Below are 18,054 nucleotides of genomic sequence, written 5' to 3'. Positions count from 1 at the left end.
TATGGCCGTAGACATATCTTTCTGGTTTTTCTTTCTTTTTTTTTTCTTTTTTTTTTTTTTGAGACAGAGTCTCGCTTTGTTGCCCAGACTAGAGTGAGTGCCGTGGTGTCAGCCTAGCTCACAGCAACCTCAAACTCCTGGGCTCAAGCGATCCTCCTGCCTCAGCCTCCCAAGTAGCTGGGACTACATGCATGTGCCACCATGCCCGGCTAATTTTTTCTATATATATATTAGTTGGCCAATTAATTTCTTTCTATTTATAGTAGAGACGGGGTCTCGCTCTTGCTCAGGCTGGTTTTGATCTCCTGACCTCGAGCAATCCGCCCGCCTCGGCCTCCCAGAGTGCTAGGATTACAGGAGTGATCCCCCGCACCCAGCCTTCTTTTTTGAGACAGTCTCACTCTGTTGCCCGGGCTAGTGTGCCGTGATGTCAGCCTAGCTCACAGCAACCTCAAACTCCTGGGCTCAAGCAATCCTACTGCCTCAGCCTACCGAGTAGCTGGGACTACAGGCATGCGCCACCATGCCCGGCTAATTTTTTCTATATATTTTTAGTTGGCCAATTAATTTGTTTCTATTTTTAGTAGATACGGGGTCTCACTCTTACTCAGGCTGGTCTTGAACTCCTGAGCTCAAAGGATCTGCCCACCTTGGCCTCCCAGAGTGCTAGGATTACAGGCATTTGCCACCAGCCTGGCCTCTGGTTTCGATTTCTAATTTAATTTCATTGTGGTCAGACAACACATTTTGTATGATCTGAATCCTTTTAAATCTGTTGAGACTTGTTCTGTGACCTAGCATGTGGTTTCTCCTGGAGGATATTCCTTGTGTACTCTAGAACCGTGGTCCCCAACCTCTGGTACTGGTCCACGGACTGTTAGGGACTGGCCACAGAGCTCTGTTGCCCTCTCCCCCGCCCCCCCGGAGTCTGTGGAAAAATTGTCTTCCATGAAAATAGGAAAGGGGGCACACATGCCAGGGGAGGACACACAGCAGGAGGTGCTGGCAGGCCAGCAAGGGTATTTACAGCTGTTCCCCATAACTCACATCACCTCCTGAGCCCCTCCTCCCACTGCACACCCCTCCACGGGAAACCAGTCCCTGGTGCCAAAAAGGTTGGGGACTGCTGCTCTAGAAGAATATGTTTTCTGCTGTTGCTGGGTTAAGTGTTCTCAATATGTCTGTTAGGTCAAGTTGGCTGATAGTGTCATTTGAGTCTTGTACATCCTCACTGATGTTCTGGGCGACTTATTCTGCCAATTATTAAGAGAGGGATACTGAAATCTAGAACTTTAATTGTGGATTTTGCTTCTCCTTAAAGTTCTACCAGTTTTTCTTTCAAGTATTTTGTCATTAAGTGCATGAACATTTAGCATTTGGGTTGTTTTAAGAGGCAGGGCAAATCTGGTCCCTGTTATTATATCTTGGTCAGAAGCAGAAGTCTAAATGTGGACTTTTGATTAAAGCAAATCCCAGTTCTATCCTTCAATGGCCATGTGACTGTGGGCAAGTTTCAAAACTCTCCAAGGTTCAGTTTCCTCATCTCTATCTCAAGTAAAAAACCACCTTCTGGTTCAATTAGAGAGTGATGAGTAGATTGTACATAATAGACCTACTTCAATATCCCTTGAATCTTTGAACTACTTCCTCTATTGTATTTCTCAAATTTTAACATTCATACAAATCATCTGAAACTCCTGTTAAAATGCAGATTCTGGGCTGGGCGCGGTGGCTCACGCCTGTAATCCTAGCACTCTGGGATGCCAAGGCGGGCGGATTGCTCGAGGTCAGGAGTTCGAAACCAACCTGAGCAAGAGCGAGACCCCGTCTCTACTATAAATAGAAATAAATTAATTGGCCAACTAATATATATAGAAAAAATTAGCCAGGCATGGTGGCGCATGCCTGAGTCCCAGCTACTCAGGAGGCTGAGGCAGGAGGATTGCTTGAGCCCAGGAGTTGGAGGTTGCTGTGGGCTAGGCTGATTCCACCACACTCACTCTAGCCTGGGCAACAAAGTGAGACTCTGTCTCAAAAAAAAAAAAAAAAATGCAGATTCTGATTCAGGAGATCTAGGGCATAGATCTAAGATTTTTGCATCTCTAACAAACCCTAGGCAATGCTGATGCTGCTGGTCCAGGGATAATATTTTTGTGTAGCAAGACTCAAGCAGTGATTCTCAAAGTGTGGTCCCTGGACCAGCAGCATCAGCACCATCTGGGACTTGTTAAAGATGCAAATTCTTGAGCCCACTAGACTAGATGAATCATACACTCTGGGTGGGAGTGGGAGGCAGGCAGCTGTGGTTTAACAAGCCCTCCAGGTGATTCTTATTCACACTAAAGTTTTTTTGTTTTTGTTTTTTTTTTTTTTTTTTTGAGACAGAGTCTCGCTTTGTTGCCCAGGCTAGAGTGAGTGCCGTGGCGTCAGCCTAGCTCACAGCAACCTCAAACTCCTGGGCTCAAGCAATCCTCCTCTCCTGCCTCAGCCTCCCAAGTAGCTGGGACTACAGGCATGTGCCACCATGCCCGGCTAATTTTTTCTGTATATGTATTAGTTGGCCAATTAATTTCTTTCTATTTATAGTAGAGACAGGGTCTCGCTCTTGCTCAGGCTGGTTTCGAACTCCTGACCTCGAGCAATCCGCCCGCCTCGGCCTCCCAGAGTGCTAGGATTACAGGCGTGAGCCACAGCGCCCGGCCAGTTTTTTGTTTTTTTTGAGACAGAGTCTCACTCTGTTGCCTGGGCTAGAGTGCCGTGGCATCAGCCTAGCTCACAGCAACCTCAAACTCCTGGGCTCAAGCAATCCTACTGCCTCAGCCTCCCGAGTAGCTGGGACTACAGGCATACACCTCTATGCCTGGCTAATTTTTTCTATATATATTTTTAGTTGGCCAATTATTTCCTTTCTATTTTTAGTAGACATGGGGTCTCGCTCTTGCTCAGGCTGGTTTTGAATTCCTGACTTTGAGCCATCCTCCCGCCTTGGCCTCCCAGAGTGCTAGGATTACAGGCGTGAGCCACTGCACCTGGCCCACATTAAAGTTTTGAGAACCACTGCTTTATAGCCTGCTCTGAAATTTCCTAAATCACAACCTCATTTATTGTAGGCCCTCACTGAGTTCTCTGGGGGTAAGAGTGCTGCTTCCACCAGAAAGGAATGTGTCTCCTCAATTGCTATGACCTGACCCTAAAGGACCTGGTAGAATTGCAGATCCAAGTGGTATTAAACCCTATAGCCAGGCCCTGGTGTTGCTCATTAGTCACATCTGCCTGATGTCTATAGGAGATAGATAAAGAATGCCCTTAATGCTGTCCAGAGGCTTTCTGGTTTCTAACCTTGCTCTGAGTTGGGTAGTTAATGCCTCCAATTTGTCCTTTCCTCTCTATTGCTCTATAGGGTCATCAAAAGCAGCTGGCTGGCTGGGTGTGGTGGCTCACAACACAAGATACCATAGAAGAGAACCCAGTGTTTTGAGCATGTTATAAAACAGATTCAGCCAGGCGTGGTGGTTCACACCTATAATCCTACTCTGAGAGGCCGAGGCAGGAGGATCACTCAAGGTCAGGAGTTCAAAACCAGCCTGAGCAAGAGCGAGACCCCATGTCTACTAAAAATAGAAAGGAAATAATTGGCCAACTAAAAATATATAGAAAAAAATTAGCCAGGCATGGTGGCGCGTGCCTGTAGTTCCAGCTACTTGGGAGGCTGAAGCAGGGGGATCACCTGAGCCCAGGAGTTTGAGGTTGTAAGCTAAGCTGATGCCACAACACTCTAGCCTGGGCAAAAGAGTGAGACTCTGTCTCAAAAAAAAAAAAAAAAAGCAGCTGGCCTATACTATAATCATTGTATGCCTCACTGCTGCCATAGTAACCAAGGGCAATAACCACTTGATCTCCCGTCACTTTATCCTCCACTTGTCCTACATCCCATGACACCACAAGTAATAACCCAAGTGGCCACTGCATGCTGTGGCTTACCAGTGTACCATCTCCTCCAGCAAGAAGGTTATTTTCATATGCTCATCTATAAACAGACCAATCTTAGAATACCATTTTTAGGGTCTGTTTTCTGAGGGCATTCCTGGTACTAATTACTCAGGATCCCAGTAAGATATAGATGGCATGTTCAAAAAATGTGTTTGAAGAGAGTTTAATGAAGGAACTAGTCACAACAAGGGATCCAGCAAGGAAGGGTTTGAAACACTCCAGGATCTGCAGCTGGGAGAAGCTATTACCACTACTAGGCCTGAATGGGTGGCCACCAGAACCCACTGAAAACTGTACCTGTAATAGGAGAGGGCCTGGCCTTCAGCAAATAGCTATAATATATATTATTTATCACAATGCCTGGCACCTAATAATAAGTACTTGACAAAATATCAACTGGATCTAAGGAGCACTCCCAACTTTTCATTTATAATATTCCATTCACTCTTAATAAGTCTCTGAGGAAATGAAGACTTAGAGAAGTTAATTTACCTGCTTGAAATCACAGAGTTAAAATAAAGTAAAGCCAGGATTCAGAGCTGCCATTAAAGACCAAGGCCTTCTGACTCCCAGTCCAATGTTCTTTACATCCCACCAGACTGATGTTCTGGGTTATTTGCCCTGCTTTGGAATTTTACTAAATTAAAGCAGAGAATTATCATTTCTTACACAGATAAAAATTAGCAGTGATCAGAGCCGCCTCAATAGGTTACAAATACTTTGACAGATAAATGTGTATTAACACTTCATGGACACAATGGAAGATCTTCAGCTAGCATAGAAAATACCTACCATTGCCTTCTGCAGCTGATCTACTGAATGATTAGTCACATTTGTGCCATTGATCTCTAGGATCTCATCCCCCACGTGAAGTGAGCCTGCCATGAAATGAAAAATCAATCCACAAAAGAATAAAAGTTTACACAAGAGCTGTCAAAGATACCATAGAAGAGAACCCAGTGTTTTGAGCATGTTATAAAACAGATTTATAAATCTGGTCAGGCGTGGTGGCTCACCCCTATAATCCTAGCACTCTGGGAGGCCAAGGCAGGAGGATTGCTTGAGCTCAGGAGTTCGAGACCAGCCTGAGCAGGAGCGAGACCCTGTCTCTACTAAAAAAATAGAAAGAAATTAGCCAAACAACTAAAAATAGAAAAAATTAGCCGGGCATGGTGGCGCGTGCCTGTAGTCCCAACTACTTGGGAGACTGAGGCAGGAGGATCACTTTAGCCCAGGAGTTTGAGGTTGCTGTGAGCTAGGCTGATGCCACGGCACTCTAGCCCTGGGTGACAGAGTGAGACTCTGTCTCAAAAAACAAAAACAAAACAAAAAAAACCAACAGATTGTATAAAGTACGCAGGGTTGAAAACATTCAACCATGAGAGATGGGAATGTCCTTTTGAATCCCTTGATTCAGTTCAAGACTATCTCATCCTCCTTGACCTCCAACAGCACAATAAAAGTGACTCACCCTCAAAGTCCCGGAACTAGAGTGGCTACTGAGTCCAGGAGACTATGACACACATGCACATACTAAAAAGAATAACCAAAGCAAGGCAAAGAACTCAGTACTCCTCATTCACCAGAAAGTGCAATATTTCTTTGTTGTTTAGCTAAAACCTCAACATACTAACACATGGTAAAGTTAATCAATGTTTAGATTCTATGTAAAGAGCGGCTACCAATGTTTGTGTCACCTTGGATAAAAAAAAGTCTTAAACATAAAAAGGGAGGAGTTAATGGAGTAGGAAAATTACTTTCTTTTGAGTAGCCATAACCCCAACACTTGGAAATGTCTCAGGCAGGGTTCAAAGTGTGTGTGAATCAGGTGGCCAAATACAGGCTACCATCACCTGCTAAGAACATGCTGTATTTTAGTGTATTATTCTGTTCTCTCATCACTCTCCAAAGTACGTTTTACTAAATGATGCATCTGAAAATATATGGCAGTTTAACATTAAGGAAATACAATAAATCATAATTATTTGTTTAATGTCTGTTTTCTCAGTTAAACTGTTGGCTCCAGGAGGGTAGATATGGTCTGTTCTCTTCACTGCTGTATATGCAGAGTCTTAACTGGTGGCGTGTAGTAATTGCTCACAGATTAACTAACTAGAATAATGCCAGTATAAATACGTGCAAAAAAGGCTCAGAGGGAGAGAGGGTGGTAGTGGCCAATTTCTATGGAGATCTTATCATGCACAGGGAATAAATACCTGAATATCTAAATTCAGGGAATTAATACCTGAATAAAACATGACCTAGGACCTCCCCCCAGAGTACCTTGTCTATGAATCATGCCACCATGAAGAATTCTGGCCACTGTACAGGACTGTTTTTCATTCAGCTTCAGAGTGATTCCCTGAAATAAAGGCAATGGCACAATAAGTTTTATATTAAGCTCTTTCTGGGGTTACTTTTTAAACACAATTTAAGGTGATTTCTCAGGAAAAAATATTTTTGATCCATACCCACATAGTCCTCAACTAGAACAGGCATGAAGCCTGCTCTGAGGAAGAACTTGAGCAGGGGACACCCACTGACTCTCTGGATAGACAGTAAGTGGTGGGTAACAATATGACAAGGAATTACCATGGGCTCCTCTGTGACCTTCTCAAATTGTATGAGTCGCACTTTCTGCACTTCCTGCCCCTTGGCCTGAGCAGGGCTACCTGGGGCAGCAGAACCATTGGTGTACATGTCCTCAGTTACAGCATTCAACTGGTGTGACACAGCCTGGCAAGTACAAACAAGAGAGCAACATGTGAAATAAGGACCAAAGACCCACAGCCAGTCCATAATCTGTAACTGTAAATTCCAAAAGGCTCCGACAACTTATTTCATAAATTTGGCTTCCAATCTCTTATGAATGGATGTGAAGCGTTTCTAAGCTTTATTCATCCAACATAGACATGCTTATCTAGATTGCTGCAGAAATGTTATGACACAATTTGAAAAATTCTGAATCCTAAAGTATCTCAGGCCCCAAGGGTTTCTGGTAAGTGGTTGTATACCTGTATGGTGCACACACACTACAACAAAGATCCAGGGTGTGTCTAAATTAATTCATGATGAGAGGAGGCATAAGGGGACAACTAACTACAAAGGGAGAAGAAAGCACAGATGACAACAGCCATTCATGTTACAAACAATGAGCACCTCTCTGGTGACAGGCACATTGGTGAGCACAAGACCTCTTCTCCTCTTTACTTCCTCAGGTAATCTGATGCTCTAGGACACATAGCAGTAAAAGTAATTCAGGTTAGCATTAGTTTCTCACAGATTATAAGATGAGCTTGTATCTGGAGAATTAGGCACTTAATACTAGGCCTTGGACCATGATGATAACAATAATATTGGCTGGAACCAAGTGGCCACCTCCAGATGAGATCACTGCTACCCCTCCCACCATCCCAAGACAGCAATGCCACTGTGGCCCCTTCCCCTTATCTCAAACACAGCAAAACTGGATGACTTAAACAATACTAGAGAGCAAGACCTCTTTATGATAAATCTGAAGTAATTTAAGGCACTGTGGCAGTGTAACAGAAAGACCAATATAACAGAACAGAAACTGCAGAAACAGACCCATACATATATGCTCAGCTGATTTATGTTAAAGGTGACCCTGCAGTGCAGTGGGGAAGGTCTGTATAATGAACAGCGCTGGACTGATCAGATAAGCACATGGAAAAAATGAATCTTGACTTCATTTTATATACAAAAACCAATTCCAGATGAATTATAGACCCAAATGTGAAAGGTCTCATAACACAGGGTGTGTTCTTCATAAAATCATACAAAATAACATTTTAACTTTAATTTATTGCATCCTTTCTAAGGGGTCAGTAGAAATTCTGATAAAATGGTGACGCTTGAAGTAGTATTAGTTATTGGATGACCTCAAATGAAGGAAGTAGTGAGAAAGAGAAACTGTCTCATCTAGCAACTAGAACTTCAAAAAAACTCACATGACATCAAGTCACATGGCATTGCTATTATAACAAAATTGTCTAAGATAGGGTTATATTTAGAAAATTGGCTGTTTGTTTTTACCTATGCATATATTATCAGCAAAATGTAGAGAATGAGGAATTCAAGGACCACTGATTAAATGATTGCTATGAAAAAATGATGAACTTGAATCCCAAATTTTGGGCCTCAAGTGTGAGATGAAACTCAGGTGCTGGGCATAGTGGCTCATGCCTATAATCCTAGCACTCTGAGGCTGAGGCAGGAGGATTGCTTGAGCCCAGGAGTTTGAGGTTGCTGTGAGCTAGGCTGATGCCACGGCACTCTAGTCTGGGCAACAGAGTGAGACTCTGTCTCAAAAAAAAAAAAAAAAAGAAACTTGGGACTTCCCTTCACTCTGACTTACAAATCTCTTATTACTAGTAATTGTGGGGTTGAGAAAACTGAAGACCAAACTCAGAAATGAATTCTGTGAGTTTATCAGCATTTATGTGTCTTGGTAACTATAGTAATATAATATGTGGTTATAAAGTCTATAAACATGGATCATATTATTTTATCTTTTGCTGTAATGTACCATCAATGAACCATTTATGATGATTCATCTGTGTTTCCAGGCTTGGTGGACCCCTGCATGTTCTAAAGAATGACAATTAAAGTCATTCCACTGAATACAAAATGACCTTTGAAAGGAAGGGGAAATCTACATGCAATATCATCAAGTGTTCATAGTGTACCTAAAAGAGGAAGATAAACTGGCACATTTACGTCATGTTCTTCTTATTCAGCTTTATTACAATGATTGCTTTTTAACATGTCAGCCTTTATTTTTTTTTATTTTATTTATTTATTTTTTTTTTTTGAGACAGAGTCTCGCTTTGTTGTCCAGGCTAGAGTGAGTGCTGTGGCGTCAGCCTAGCTCACAGCAACCTCAAACTCCTGGGTTCAAGCTATCCTTCTGCCTCAGCCTCCCGAGTAGCTGGGACTACAGGCATGTGCCACCATGCCCGGCTAATTTTTTTTTTATATATATATCAGTTGGCCAATTAATTTGTTTCTATTTATAGTAGAGACGGGGTCTCGCTCTTGCTCAGGCTGGTTTTGAACTCCTGACCTTGAGCAATCCGCCCGCCTCAGCCTCCCAGAGAGCTAGGATTACAGGCGTGAGCCACCGCGCCCGGCCAACATGTCAGCCTTTAAATTAAAGACTCAGCAAAGCTTACTAGAGGCAAAACACATTCCAGCCAGAAAAGTTCAAGAGTTGCTATCCAAAAGATTGGTCGTTCAAATGTGCTTATCCGGCCGGGCGCGGTGGCTCAAGCCTGTAATCCTAGCACTCTGGGAGGCCGAGGCGGGCGGTCAGGAGTTCGAAACCAGCCTGAGCAAGAGCAAGACCCCGTCTCTACTATAAATAGAAAGAAATTAATTGGCCAACTAATATATATATATATAAAATTAGCCGGGCATGGTGGCGCATGCCTGTAGTCCCAGCTACTCGGGAGGCTGAGGCAGCAGGATCGCTTGAGCCCAGGAGTTTGAGGTTGCTGTGAGCTAGGCTGACTCCACGGCACTCACTCTAGCCTGTGCAACAAAGTGAGACTCTGTCTCAAAAAAAAAAAAATGTGCTTATCCATCAAGACTTTCCCCTTTGCAATGACTATGACTAAGAGTCACTATCACACTTATCCAGAAGTTGTAAATGATGACTAAGAAAAACGGAAACCTCCAACGTGGTAACTAAAGAACCAGCTCTCAATAGCAAGGCTTCTAAAAGCAAAGCACAATTTTCTCCACCATGAACTTGTCCCTGAGTCACCCTATCTTCCTGAGATTCTCAGAATGGGAGGGCCAGCTTCTCTGCAACTTCACCTTATAGAAACTCCCTCACTTAGCCCCCGTATCTCCTCATTACAGATATACCATAGGAGCAAGGATATGCAGACATACACTTGTACTTAAGGACACCATGTGACATAAGTAGTGTTGAACAAGTAATGAAGGTCAAAGACACTAGATTCCATTTCACAGAGGTCACTTTACAACGTCCACACTATCCCCTCATCTCCAGTGGACACAGGAGGCCATAGGGCTATGGTGGACATACCCCTTACCAATGACAAGGCAGGGTGGAAGTGTCCTGGTTAAAGATGACCGTAAACACCCACCCACAATTCCATGTCTGGCCTTTGTTCTCCAGACTCTGGCCTTTAATCACACAAAGAGTTGGAGTGGCAATGCCTGCTGCTCTGAAACCCCTTTTGGAGGAAACATCTGCTGCAGGATTCAAAGGGCAGAGGCAGTTACTTGCTCAAAGGAAGTTGGAATTAAAAAAGAGATAAAAAAGAAACTTGGTAGGGGGAGGGTGGTGGTGGAGAATAGAGCAGGGGCAACTAAACAATTAGATTAAGAGTAAGTGACAGTGAATGTGGGAAATAACAAACATTTGTTCAGTCTTCTGTTAGGCTCTTTGCCAAATGCTCCCACACAGAGACTTAGGAAAGGCCCAGTCCAAGAAGGCAAGCTGACACCAAAGACCCAACTGCCCAACAACACTTGCCAGACTGCCCCTGGACCTAGGGGCCCACAAATACTCTTCACATGGGCAATATCCTATTCTACTCTGGGATAGAAACTGTGAGAAAGACAAGAGTATTCCAAGGTATTAGAAAGAGATTAACGCTGTTTAACTACAAATGACAAGAACAAGGGAAAAAGGAAGGCCTAAGAGCCAGGATTTTCAGGCAGATACTGTCTTAAAATCATACATTAACTAGGTGCTTTGTTTCTCAGGCAGTAAATCCCTCTGAGGACACATATATCGATCCAAAGGCCAAGTCTCTAAAGATCCTTTTCTAACATGCTTTATCTACCCAATGCACTCTGGACACACACACAAAGCTTTCTCCTTCCATTGAGGAAAAACAGGAAATGCAAGTAGTACCATTCTACATAGAAGAAACACAGGATTGCAAATCTAGGTACCTGGTGCCGAATCCCTGCACTACCATTAAACCAGTGCCGGGACAGTATGTAAATAATACCAATCATTAAATTAAATTCTTATCCCCATTTTGTGATCAATATTTCAAGGTACAAAATGGTTTAGAGGCTGGGCATGGTGGCTCACATCTGTCATCCTAGCACTTTAGGAGGCCGAGGTGGAAGTGTAGGAGTTTGAGATCAGCCTGGGCAACATAGTGAGACCCCGTCTCTTAAAAAAAAAAAAAGAAAAATTAGCTGGGCATGGTGGTGCACACCTTTAGCCCCAGCTACTTAGGAGGCCGAGGCGGGAGGATCCCTTGAGCTCAAGAGTTTGAGACCAGCCAGAGCAAGGGCGAGACCTCGTCTCTACTAAAAATAGAAAAATTAGCCAGGCTGGTGGCACATGCCTGTAGTCCCAGCTGCTCAGGAGGCTGAGGCAGGAGGATTGCTTGAGCCCAGGAGTTTGAGGTTGCAGTGAGCTATGATGACGTCGCTGTACTTTAGCCTGGGCCATAGAGCGAGACCTTGTCTAAAAAAAAAAAAAAAGAAAGAAAAAAGAAATGGTTTAGAAACCTAGAAACCTATCTGAGCTTAAACGACTAGTAAGTCTCAGATTTCAGAAGTTAAACTATAGTATGGACTTCAGAATTTGTGAGGGTTCAAGGAGAGAATGCAGGTGCAGTGCTTCCCAAAGTGCACAGTACAGAGGTGGCCTTAATGTTAGGATAAAAAGGAGTATCTGGGGATGCAGAGATGTTAACCCAAATTAACTCCATCAACGAAATATGGGAGAAGTGATACCAGTTGAGGGGTGGGCCTGTCGTTAAGTACAGGGCAGTTCTCTACTCCCAAGTTATATCCACACCAAGGGGCCCCCTGCTCACCTTGCACAGGACAGGACCCCCACTGTCCCCACTCTCTACCCCCTTCTTCTGCTTCACTTTACCTCAGAAACTTATCACCCCAACTTTACAGTAAGTAATGACTCATTTATTCTGTCTCCTCCTCTGGAATGTAAATGTCAGGAGAGCTTTTGTTTTGTATTCAGAAAGGTGAAAGTCAGCTGATTCCACAACTTGGACCATCTGAGCTTCCTACCCAAGGTAGAGCTTGACTACCCAAGAGAGCTAGTATTCAACTAATGAAGATTTATGGAGGTGCTTGGGATATAGCAAAGCTGGCACTGTAGTGACAGATACAGCTACTAAACAATACCCATTGGTTAGAATATTCAAAGATGACAATAGGTACTATGGAGGAAAATAAAGCAGAAAAAAAGCCTTGCAAGGGAAGGTAACTTTTGAGCAAAAACCTATTAAGTGTTTTGCTCATAGATACTTCTTTATACAAAGGAAAAAAAATGAAAAATCAGAAAAGAAAACTGCATGTTACTAAAGTTGTATACTGGTTCCCTAATTCAGGGTTTTATTTCTTCTTCTTCATCTCTGGCATCACTTCTCATCCTCCCAGCCAACTTTGGAAATACCGGTATTTATTCTTGCCTTTTTGCCCTCCACACCCAGAGTCCTTTTTTAGCTACACTGAAAAGTTAGAGCAATTCACTGCTTAGGGGAAAAAAAATCTCTGGATCAGTTAAATGTCAACTGATTTCATCTCCCCTCCTGGCAATGTCTCGAGGCATTTGTGATTGTCATAACTGGTGAAAGGACAGTACTTTTCACAACAAACAACTATCATTCCCAAAATGTCCATAGTGCCCTGGAAGAGACACCCTGACTTAAAGTAACTGATCTTTACCTGAAGTATCTGTTCCTGACATTCTACTTTGGTGTCTTGTCTAGAGAGAACAATTAGTTAAAAAGAATAGAACTTACATGACAAAATTCTAATCTATTTAGCTCCCAGTGACCCACAATAAAACCAGATTCCTATCTGCAAAGTATATGAAGTTCTCCTAGTTTTTAAAAAAGGCATGAATTGCCTGGAAGTGAAGGACAGGGGAGGTAGACTGGCTGAGACTACACCACACACTGGAAAAATTGGGGAGAAGACTAAGTAATTTGAAAGTTACACTTTATTTTCGAGTACAGGTTCTGTGAAAAGAAAAGCCTTGAACAGAAGCATTTCCTCCTTAAATGAAACAACCAGATCTAAGTCTGGAGCAAAAGTTCTTCCTTAGGCAAAATCATAAATAATCAGGACTCAACACAGACTCAACACATCCCAGAATGTGCCACATTCAGCACGAACCTTGGTATCTTTGCACAGGCTTTTCCCTCTGCCCGGAGTGCTATTTGTCAATTACACCCCAGACACTGCAAAATGCAGGATACAACAGTACGAGGTGCCCCTCACTGCTTCACAACACTGTCTGTCTGCCTCTATCATAACACCACACAACCAGTGCATGTGTTTATGCCTTTGTGTCCTTCCTGATTTGCTTCTTAGCCCCAGCAGCAGGCCCACAATAGGAGTGACAGTAAATGATCAGCAGTGTAGGGTGATGCTGCATCTAATGGCCTAAGAATCAAAAGTTTTCTTAGTGGAAACTCACGTGGAGCCTGACTGAATTGTTAAGTTATTTTCTGATGTGGGATAGGCCAAGTGAATTTTCAGGGACTCTCAACCTATTGCTTCCGGTCATGAAAAAGTACTGCTTCAAATAGGCCTGAAGAGAGAAGCCATATAAGGAATTTCACAACCAATTTTATGTACGTTAATGGACACTACTGTAAAGAAGAAAGGGCTTATAAAATTAGTTTCTCCAAGGAAGGAGATATACTTAAATATCAGAGACAGGCTACATTTGAACTTATTACAAAATTATCTTTGGATAATACTTTTTCTTTTATTTTTACATTTTTTTTTTGGTTTGAAAGGATAGTATGTTCTCAAAGTTGGTAGAGAGTGGACTGCTCCAATAAATAACAGCCTGGACAATACTTTTTCAATATTAAATGTGGGCCAGGCATGGTGGCTCAGGGCTGTAATCCTAGCTCTGCAGGGGGCCAAGGCAGGAGGGTCCCTTGAGCTCAGGAGTTTGACAGAGGCAGCAGAGTGAGACTCTGTCTCAAAATAAATAAATAAATAAATAAATAAATACATGTAGACTAGGATTTGAAGTGAAATTTTGTGTTTTCAATCTTTAGTACCTTTTCATAAAGTAATACCTTTAAATGAAGTTTTTAGCAAAATAATTTTATGACTTCCATTGAGGCCAATAACTTCCTCACAGGTTTCCTTGCTTCTAATCTTGCCACTATATGAAAACTTTTTAACCGCTACTACTGGGCAGACAGCTCTTAGGGAGATGTTGGGCCATTTCCCTGCATGTCCTAGTGTGATTTGAGGTACTTGTCAAACACTAACTCATGTAAACATCACTACAACCCTCTGAACATGCCAATTTTATAGAGACAAGAAACCTAAAGCACACAGAGCTTCAGCAGCTTGCCCAAGGCCAAACAACACGTGAAAGGCACAGCCTAGTGTTGCAGCAAAGACTGGTGAGAGCCCCAAAGGGAAGGCAAACCTTGAGAAATAAGAATCTGCAGGCTAGTGGGGTCCAGCCACCCTTATCATGTGAAGATTCTCTGTCAGACATTCCGCTCAACAGATCTGAATGCTATTTCATTTAGGGATTTAGCAAGTTTTCTTATTCTATCTTCTTCAAATCCTTTAATAAAACCAAAACAAATTATAATAGCTAACTGATAGATTGTATCCAATATTATGGTATAAACTCACAGCCCCACAAAAACTGCTATTTACTCAGAGGGTGTGCCCACAATATAACTCTGGTAGTGACAGGGCCTCTTTTCAAGTAGGCACATAGTCTTTCCAGCATGCCCATAAGGGAGCAGACAGGTTTACACAAAATCAGGTTGTGCTGAATGAAAGAAACCAGTCACAAAATATTACATACCCTATGGTTCTACGTATATAAAATTCTAGAAAAGGCAAATCTACAGTGATAGATGAGTGGCTGCCAGAACTTCAGGTGTAGGAAAGAGATTCACTGCAAAGGGCCAGGAGGGAATTTTCTGGAATGTTGCAAATGTTTGCTGTTTATCACAACTGTGGTGACATTACATGACTGTATACATTTGTCAAATCTTATCAAACTGCACAATTAAAATTCATGATTCTATGATATGCCAATCATATCTCAATAAAACTGCCAAAAATAAGTTCAAATAAAGAGTTTTTTTTTTTTTAATAGTTAAGGTTCAGCCATGTAAGTGCTGATTGTGGGGAAGAAAAAAAAACCACACACGTCCAAGCTCATGGGCAATCAGGTAGCTTTAGACCTTGTTTCTCTCCTAGTGCCCATTCCAATTTTGTCTTATCATTTTTTTTTTTTGAGACAGAGTCTCACTTTGTTGCCCGGGCTAGAGTGCTATGGCATCAGCCTAGCTCACAGCAACCTCAATCTCCTGGGCTGAAGTGATCCTCCTGCCTCAGCCTCCCAGGCAGCTGGGACTACAGGCATGTGCCACTATGCCCGGCTAATTTTTTCTATATATTTTTAGTTGGCCAATTAATTTGTTTCTATTTTTAGTAGAGACAGGGTCTCGCTCTTTGTCAGGCTGGTCTCAAACTCCTGAGCTCAAATGATCCACCAGCCTCTGCCTCCCAGAGTGCTAGGATTACAGGCGTGAGCCACCACGGCCTGTCTTGTCATTTGTATAACAATAGCACCTTCCATGCCTGTTCATTTCTGAACTCATTTAAGCCCAGGCTGTTGAAGTCATGATTTGAAACAACAGGTGTGATTACCTCACTCTGAGTGGCATACAAAGGAGAGGCAATGTGGTGAAGCAGAAAGTACACTGATCTTTGACTCTGCAGATACAAAATCTAGCTTAGTTCTGATGCCCATCAATTGTTTCCATGAGCTAAGCTCTCCTGTTTGCTTTACCTTGCAGATCTTCAGTTTCCTCATCTGTGAAATTAGAGGATTATTCTAAATCCTTAATGTCAATTTCTTTAGTCATTTATTAATTCAGAAAACATTTCTGAGGACCCCCTTATTGGGTACTTAAAGGAGTATGAAACAGCCCTGCCCTGGAAGACCTTACAGTCTAGGAAAGAGATTCCTGCTGTCACTTCTGAGCCTGGGTCTTCTAAGGCAGCACAGCTTCTGCCTGGTTCTCTCTCCTCTCCTCTCCCCTTCTCTTCTTTCTGTCTCTTTCTTTCTCTCGACATTTACTGCTTGGTACCTGGCCACCATGTTGTGAGGAAGACTAAGCCACATGGAGAGGCTGCTGGTTGATCTTCTGGGTAATGGCTCTGAATGAGAGCCAGCATCAACCTCCACATGAGTGAGCATCCCTGTGGTGTGACCCTGAGTGAGAAACCCTGAGTGACAACCACCTTGCTAGGCTCAGTCCACAATGATAAGTATAAGAAATAACATGAAGATGCTCAGTGTTGTAAACTACTGAGATTGGGAGAGAGTTGCTAGGCATCGACAGATAACCATAACCTACCCTCAGGTCATCTTTGAGAACAGAGGTTAATAGCTGTTTACTGGCCATCACTGGAATCTGGAGGGCAGAATTACCTCCAAAATCCCCGGATTTCTTTCTCCACCAACAAATACACACAGGCCACCCCATCTGTACCACAGCACAAGGGGATCTTCCTAAACGCAGAGGGACAGTGAGGAGCTCTTTAGAACCTGAAGTTGGCTTTTACAACCACGTCTGCTGACCCAAACATAAGTACTTCAACAACAACCAGGCAGACCTACTCCTGGATGTTTGTTCCTTAAAGTGTTTCTGTTATCCCGACTTCCGTCTATGAGGAAGTTTTCTTTGACCTTACTTAAGGTCCGGGCCGCGGCCTCTCATGATTTCTACTTAGAAGGGTTGCTCGGGGCAACAATTCACGGCACCAGGAGCCCGGCACGAATCAGGCTGCGAGCACACCCGGTCCCCACCCCACTGGTTGCAGCGGCCTCCACCCTTTGGCCAGGACTCCAAAGGACAGAGCCCCAGGAGACAGACCCCCCCCCCAGGGGTTAGGGCCGCGGACCGGGAAAGTTCAGGGGTGGATGGAGGGGCCTGGAGCCGAGCCCCGGCCCAGCACCCTGGGGACCTACTAGGCCCGCTCACCTCTGGCCGGCTACGCTTCTGCAGCAAGTGTTCCAGGTAGAGGTCAGAAAGCGCCGTGCGCATGCTACCCCCACCCTCGCCCTCGCTCGCCTTGAGCGTCATCTCGCAGCAGCTGGGAAACCAGGACTCAGGACCCGGCAGCTCTGGGAACGCGAGAGCCCGGGGCCTGCGGGTCGGCGGATAAGCGAAGCTGCTGAGCCAGTCACCGCCCCGCAGGCAGCGCGCGGGGCGGGCATGGGTGAAGCTCCGCCCGTGCCTCCGCCCATGGGCTCGCCCACACCCACTCCCTGCGGCGCCCAGCGCTGGGGAAGCGGCCCTTCAGGGCCAGAAGGAGGCGCTGGTCTAGTGTAGCCCCTGTGGGCCCAAGGTGGTAGAGTGGACTGAATCCCGGAAGGACAAGAACTGGGAGGAGGCCAAATTCGTGGGGGCGACAAGGAGTCGCCCAGCGGCTGCAGTGGCCACCCTGGGCTGTGCTAGCTTCTAGCTGATGCGACCCCTTAAGCAGTTTAAGTACTCCGGAAAACGGGAAGTCGGAATTACCCGGCTTAACCGGTTTAACCAGAGCTTGAAAAATGTTGCAGATTCCAGGCTCTACCTATAAATCAATGGGGACACAGTAGAGCCAGTGTACCCTTTGAGATTTGGACATTGCGAAAATGCCATTAAGGCTCCTGTGCTGCTAGTACCCTGTCATTTCCATTACTGCATGTTGTTCAACGATGAGGGTCCTTACTGCCTTCAAGAGCAAACTGTTTTTACTTAGGCCAAATCTCATGCTGTTAATGCCACAAAATATTTAGGGATCAGTGAAAGCAGACATTCCTTGCAAATCATAGAGGAAGATTTCTTAGTATCCTAATGTCTTAGGAGCGATAAAATAGCAGGTACAGTGATGGAAGTCTTTCTGAGGCAAACAAACATTTACCGTGCTTACAGAGCTCCTGGCTCCTCTACCGCAAGCTAGTAGCCTTACAGTATTAGAAGCAATTCATTACTCCATGTAATATTTTTATTTTTTTATTTTTATTTT

The 18,054-nt window shown here is 43.8% G+C and overlaps 1 protein-coding gene across 2 annotated transcripts in view; it reads right to left on the bottom strand.

Moving 5' to 3' along the window:
- MPP1 (MAGUK p55 scaffold protein 1) overlaps nucleotides 1-17,257 on the bottom strand; it is a 34,650-nt gene extending 17,393 nt beyond the window's left edge. The window contains exons 1-4 of one of the 2 annotated variants that reach the window (XM_075999770.1): nucleotides 17,025-17,257; nucleotides 6,583-6,726; nucleotides 6,274-6,352; nucleotides 4,783-4,868 (exon numbers count right to left, since the gene is read on the bottom strand). In XM_075999770.1, the coding sequence (XP_075855885.1) occupies nucleotides 4,783-4,868; nucleotides 6,274-6,352; nucleotides 6,583-6,726; nucleotides 17,025-17,126 (411 nt within the window). In that variant the 5' untranslated portion in view covers nucleotides 17,127-17,257. The remainder of the gene's footprint in view (nucleotides 1-4,782; nucleotides 4,869-6,273; nucleotides 6,353-6,582; nucleotides 6,727-17,024) is intronic. The other variant, XM_012742289.3, reaches the window with a different exon arrangement.
- Between the last annotated feature and the right edge of the window lie 797 nt (nucleotides 17,258-18,054).

The sequence above is a fragment of the Microcebus murinus genome, unplaced genomic scaffold, assembly GCF_040939455.1.
Source record: "Microcebus murinus isolate Inina unplaced genomic scaffold, M.murinus_Inina_mat1.0 scaf005_hap2_Mmur4.0, whole genome shotgun sequence".
Taxonomy (NCBI): domain Eukaryota; kingdom Metazoa; phylum Chordata; class Mammalia; order Primates; family Cheirogaleidae; genus Microcebus; species Microcebus murinus.
This window is presented reverse-complemented; position numbering and strand designations above follow the sequence as displayed.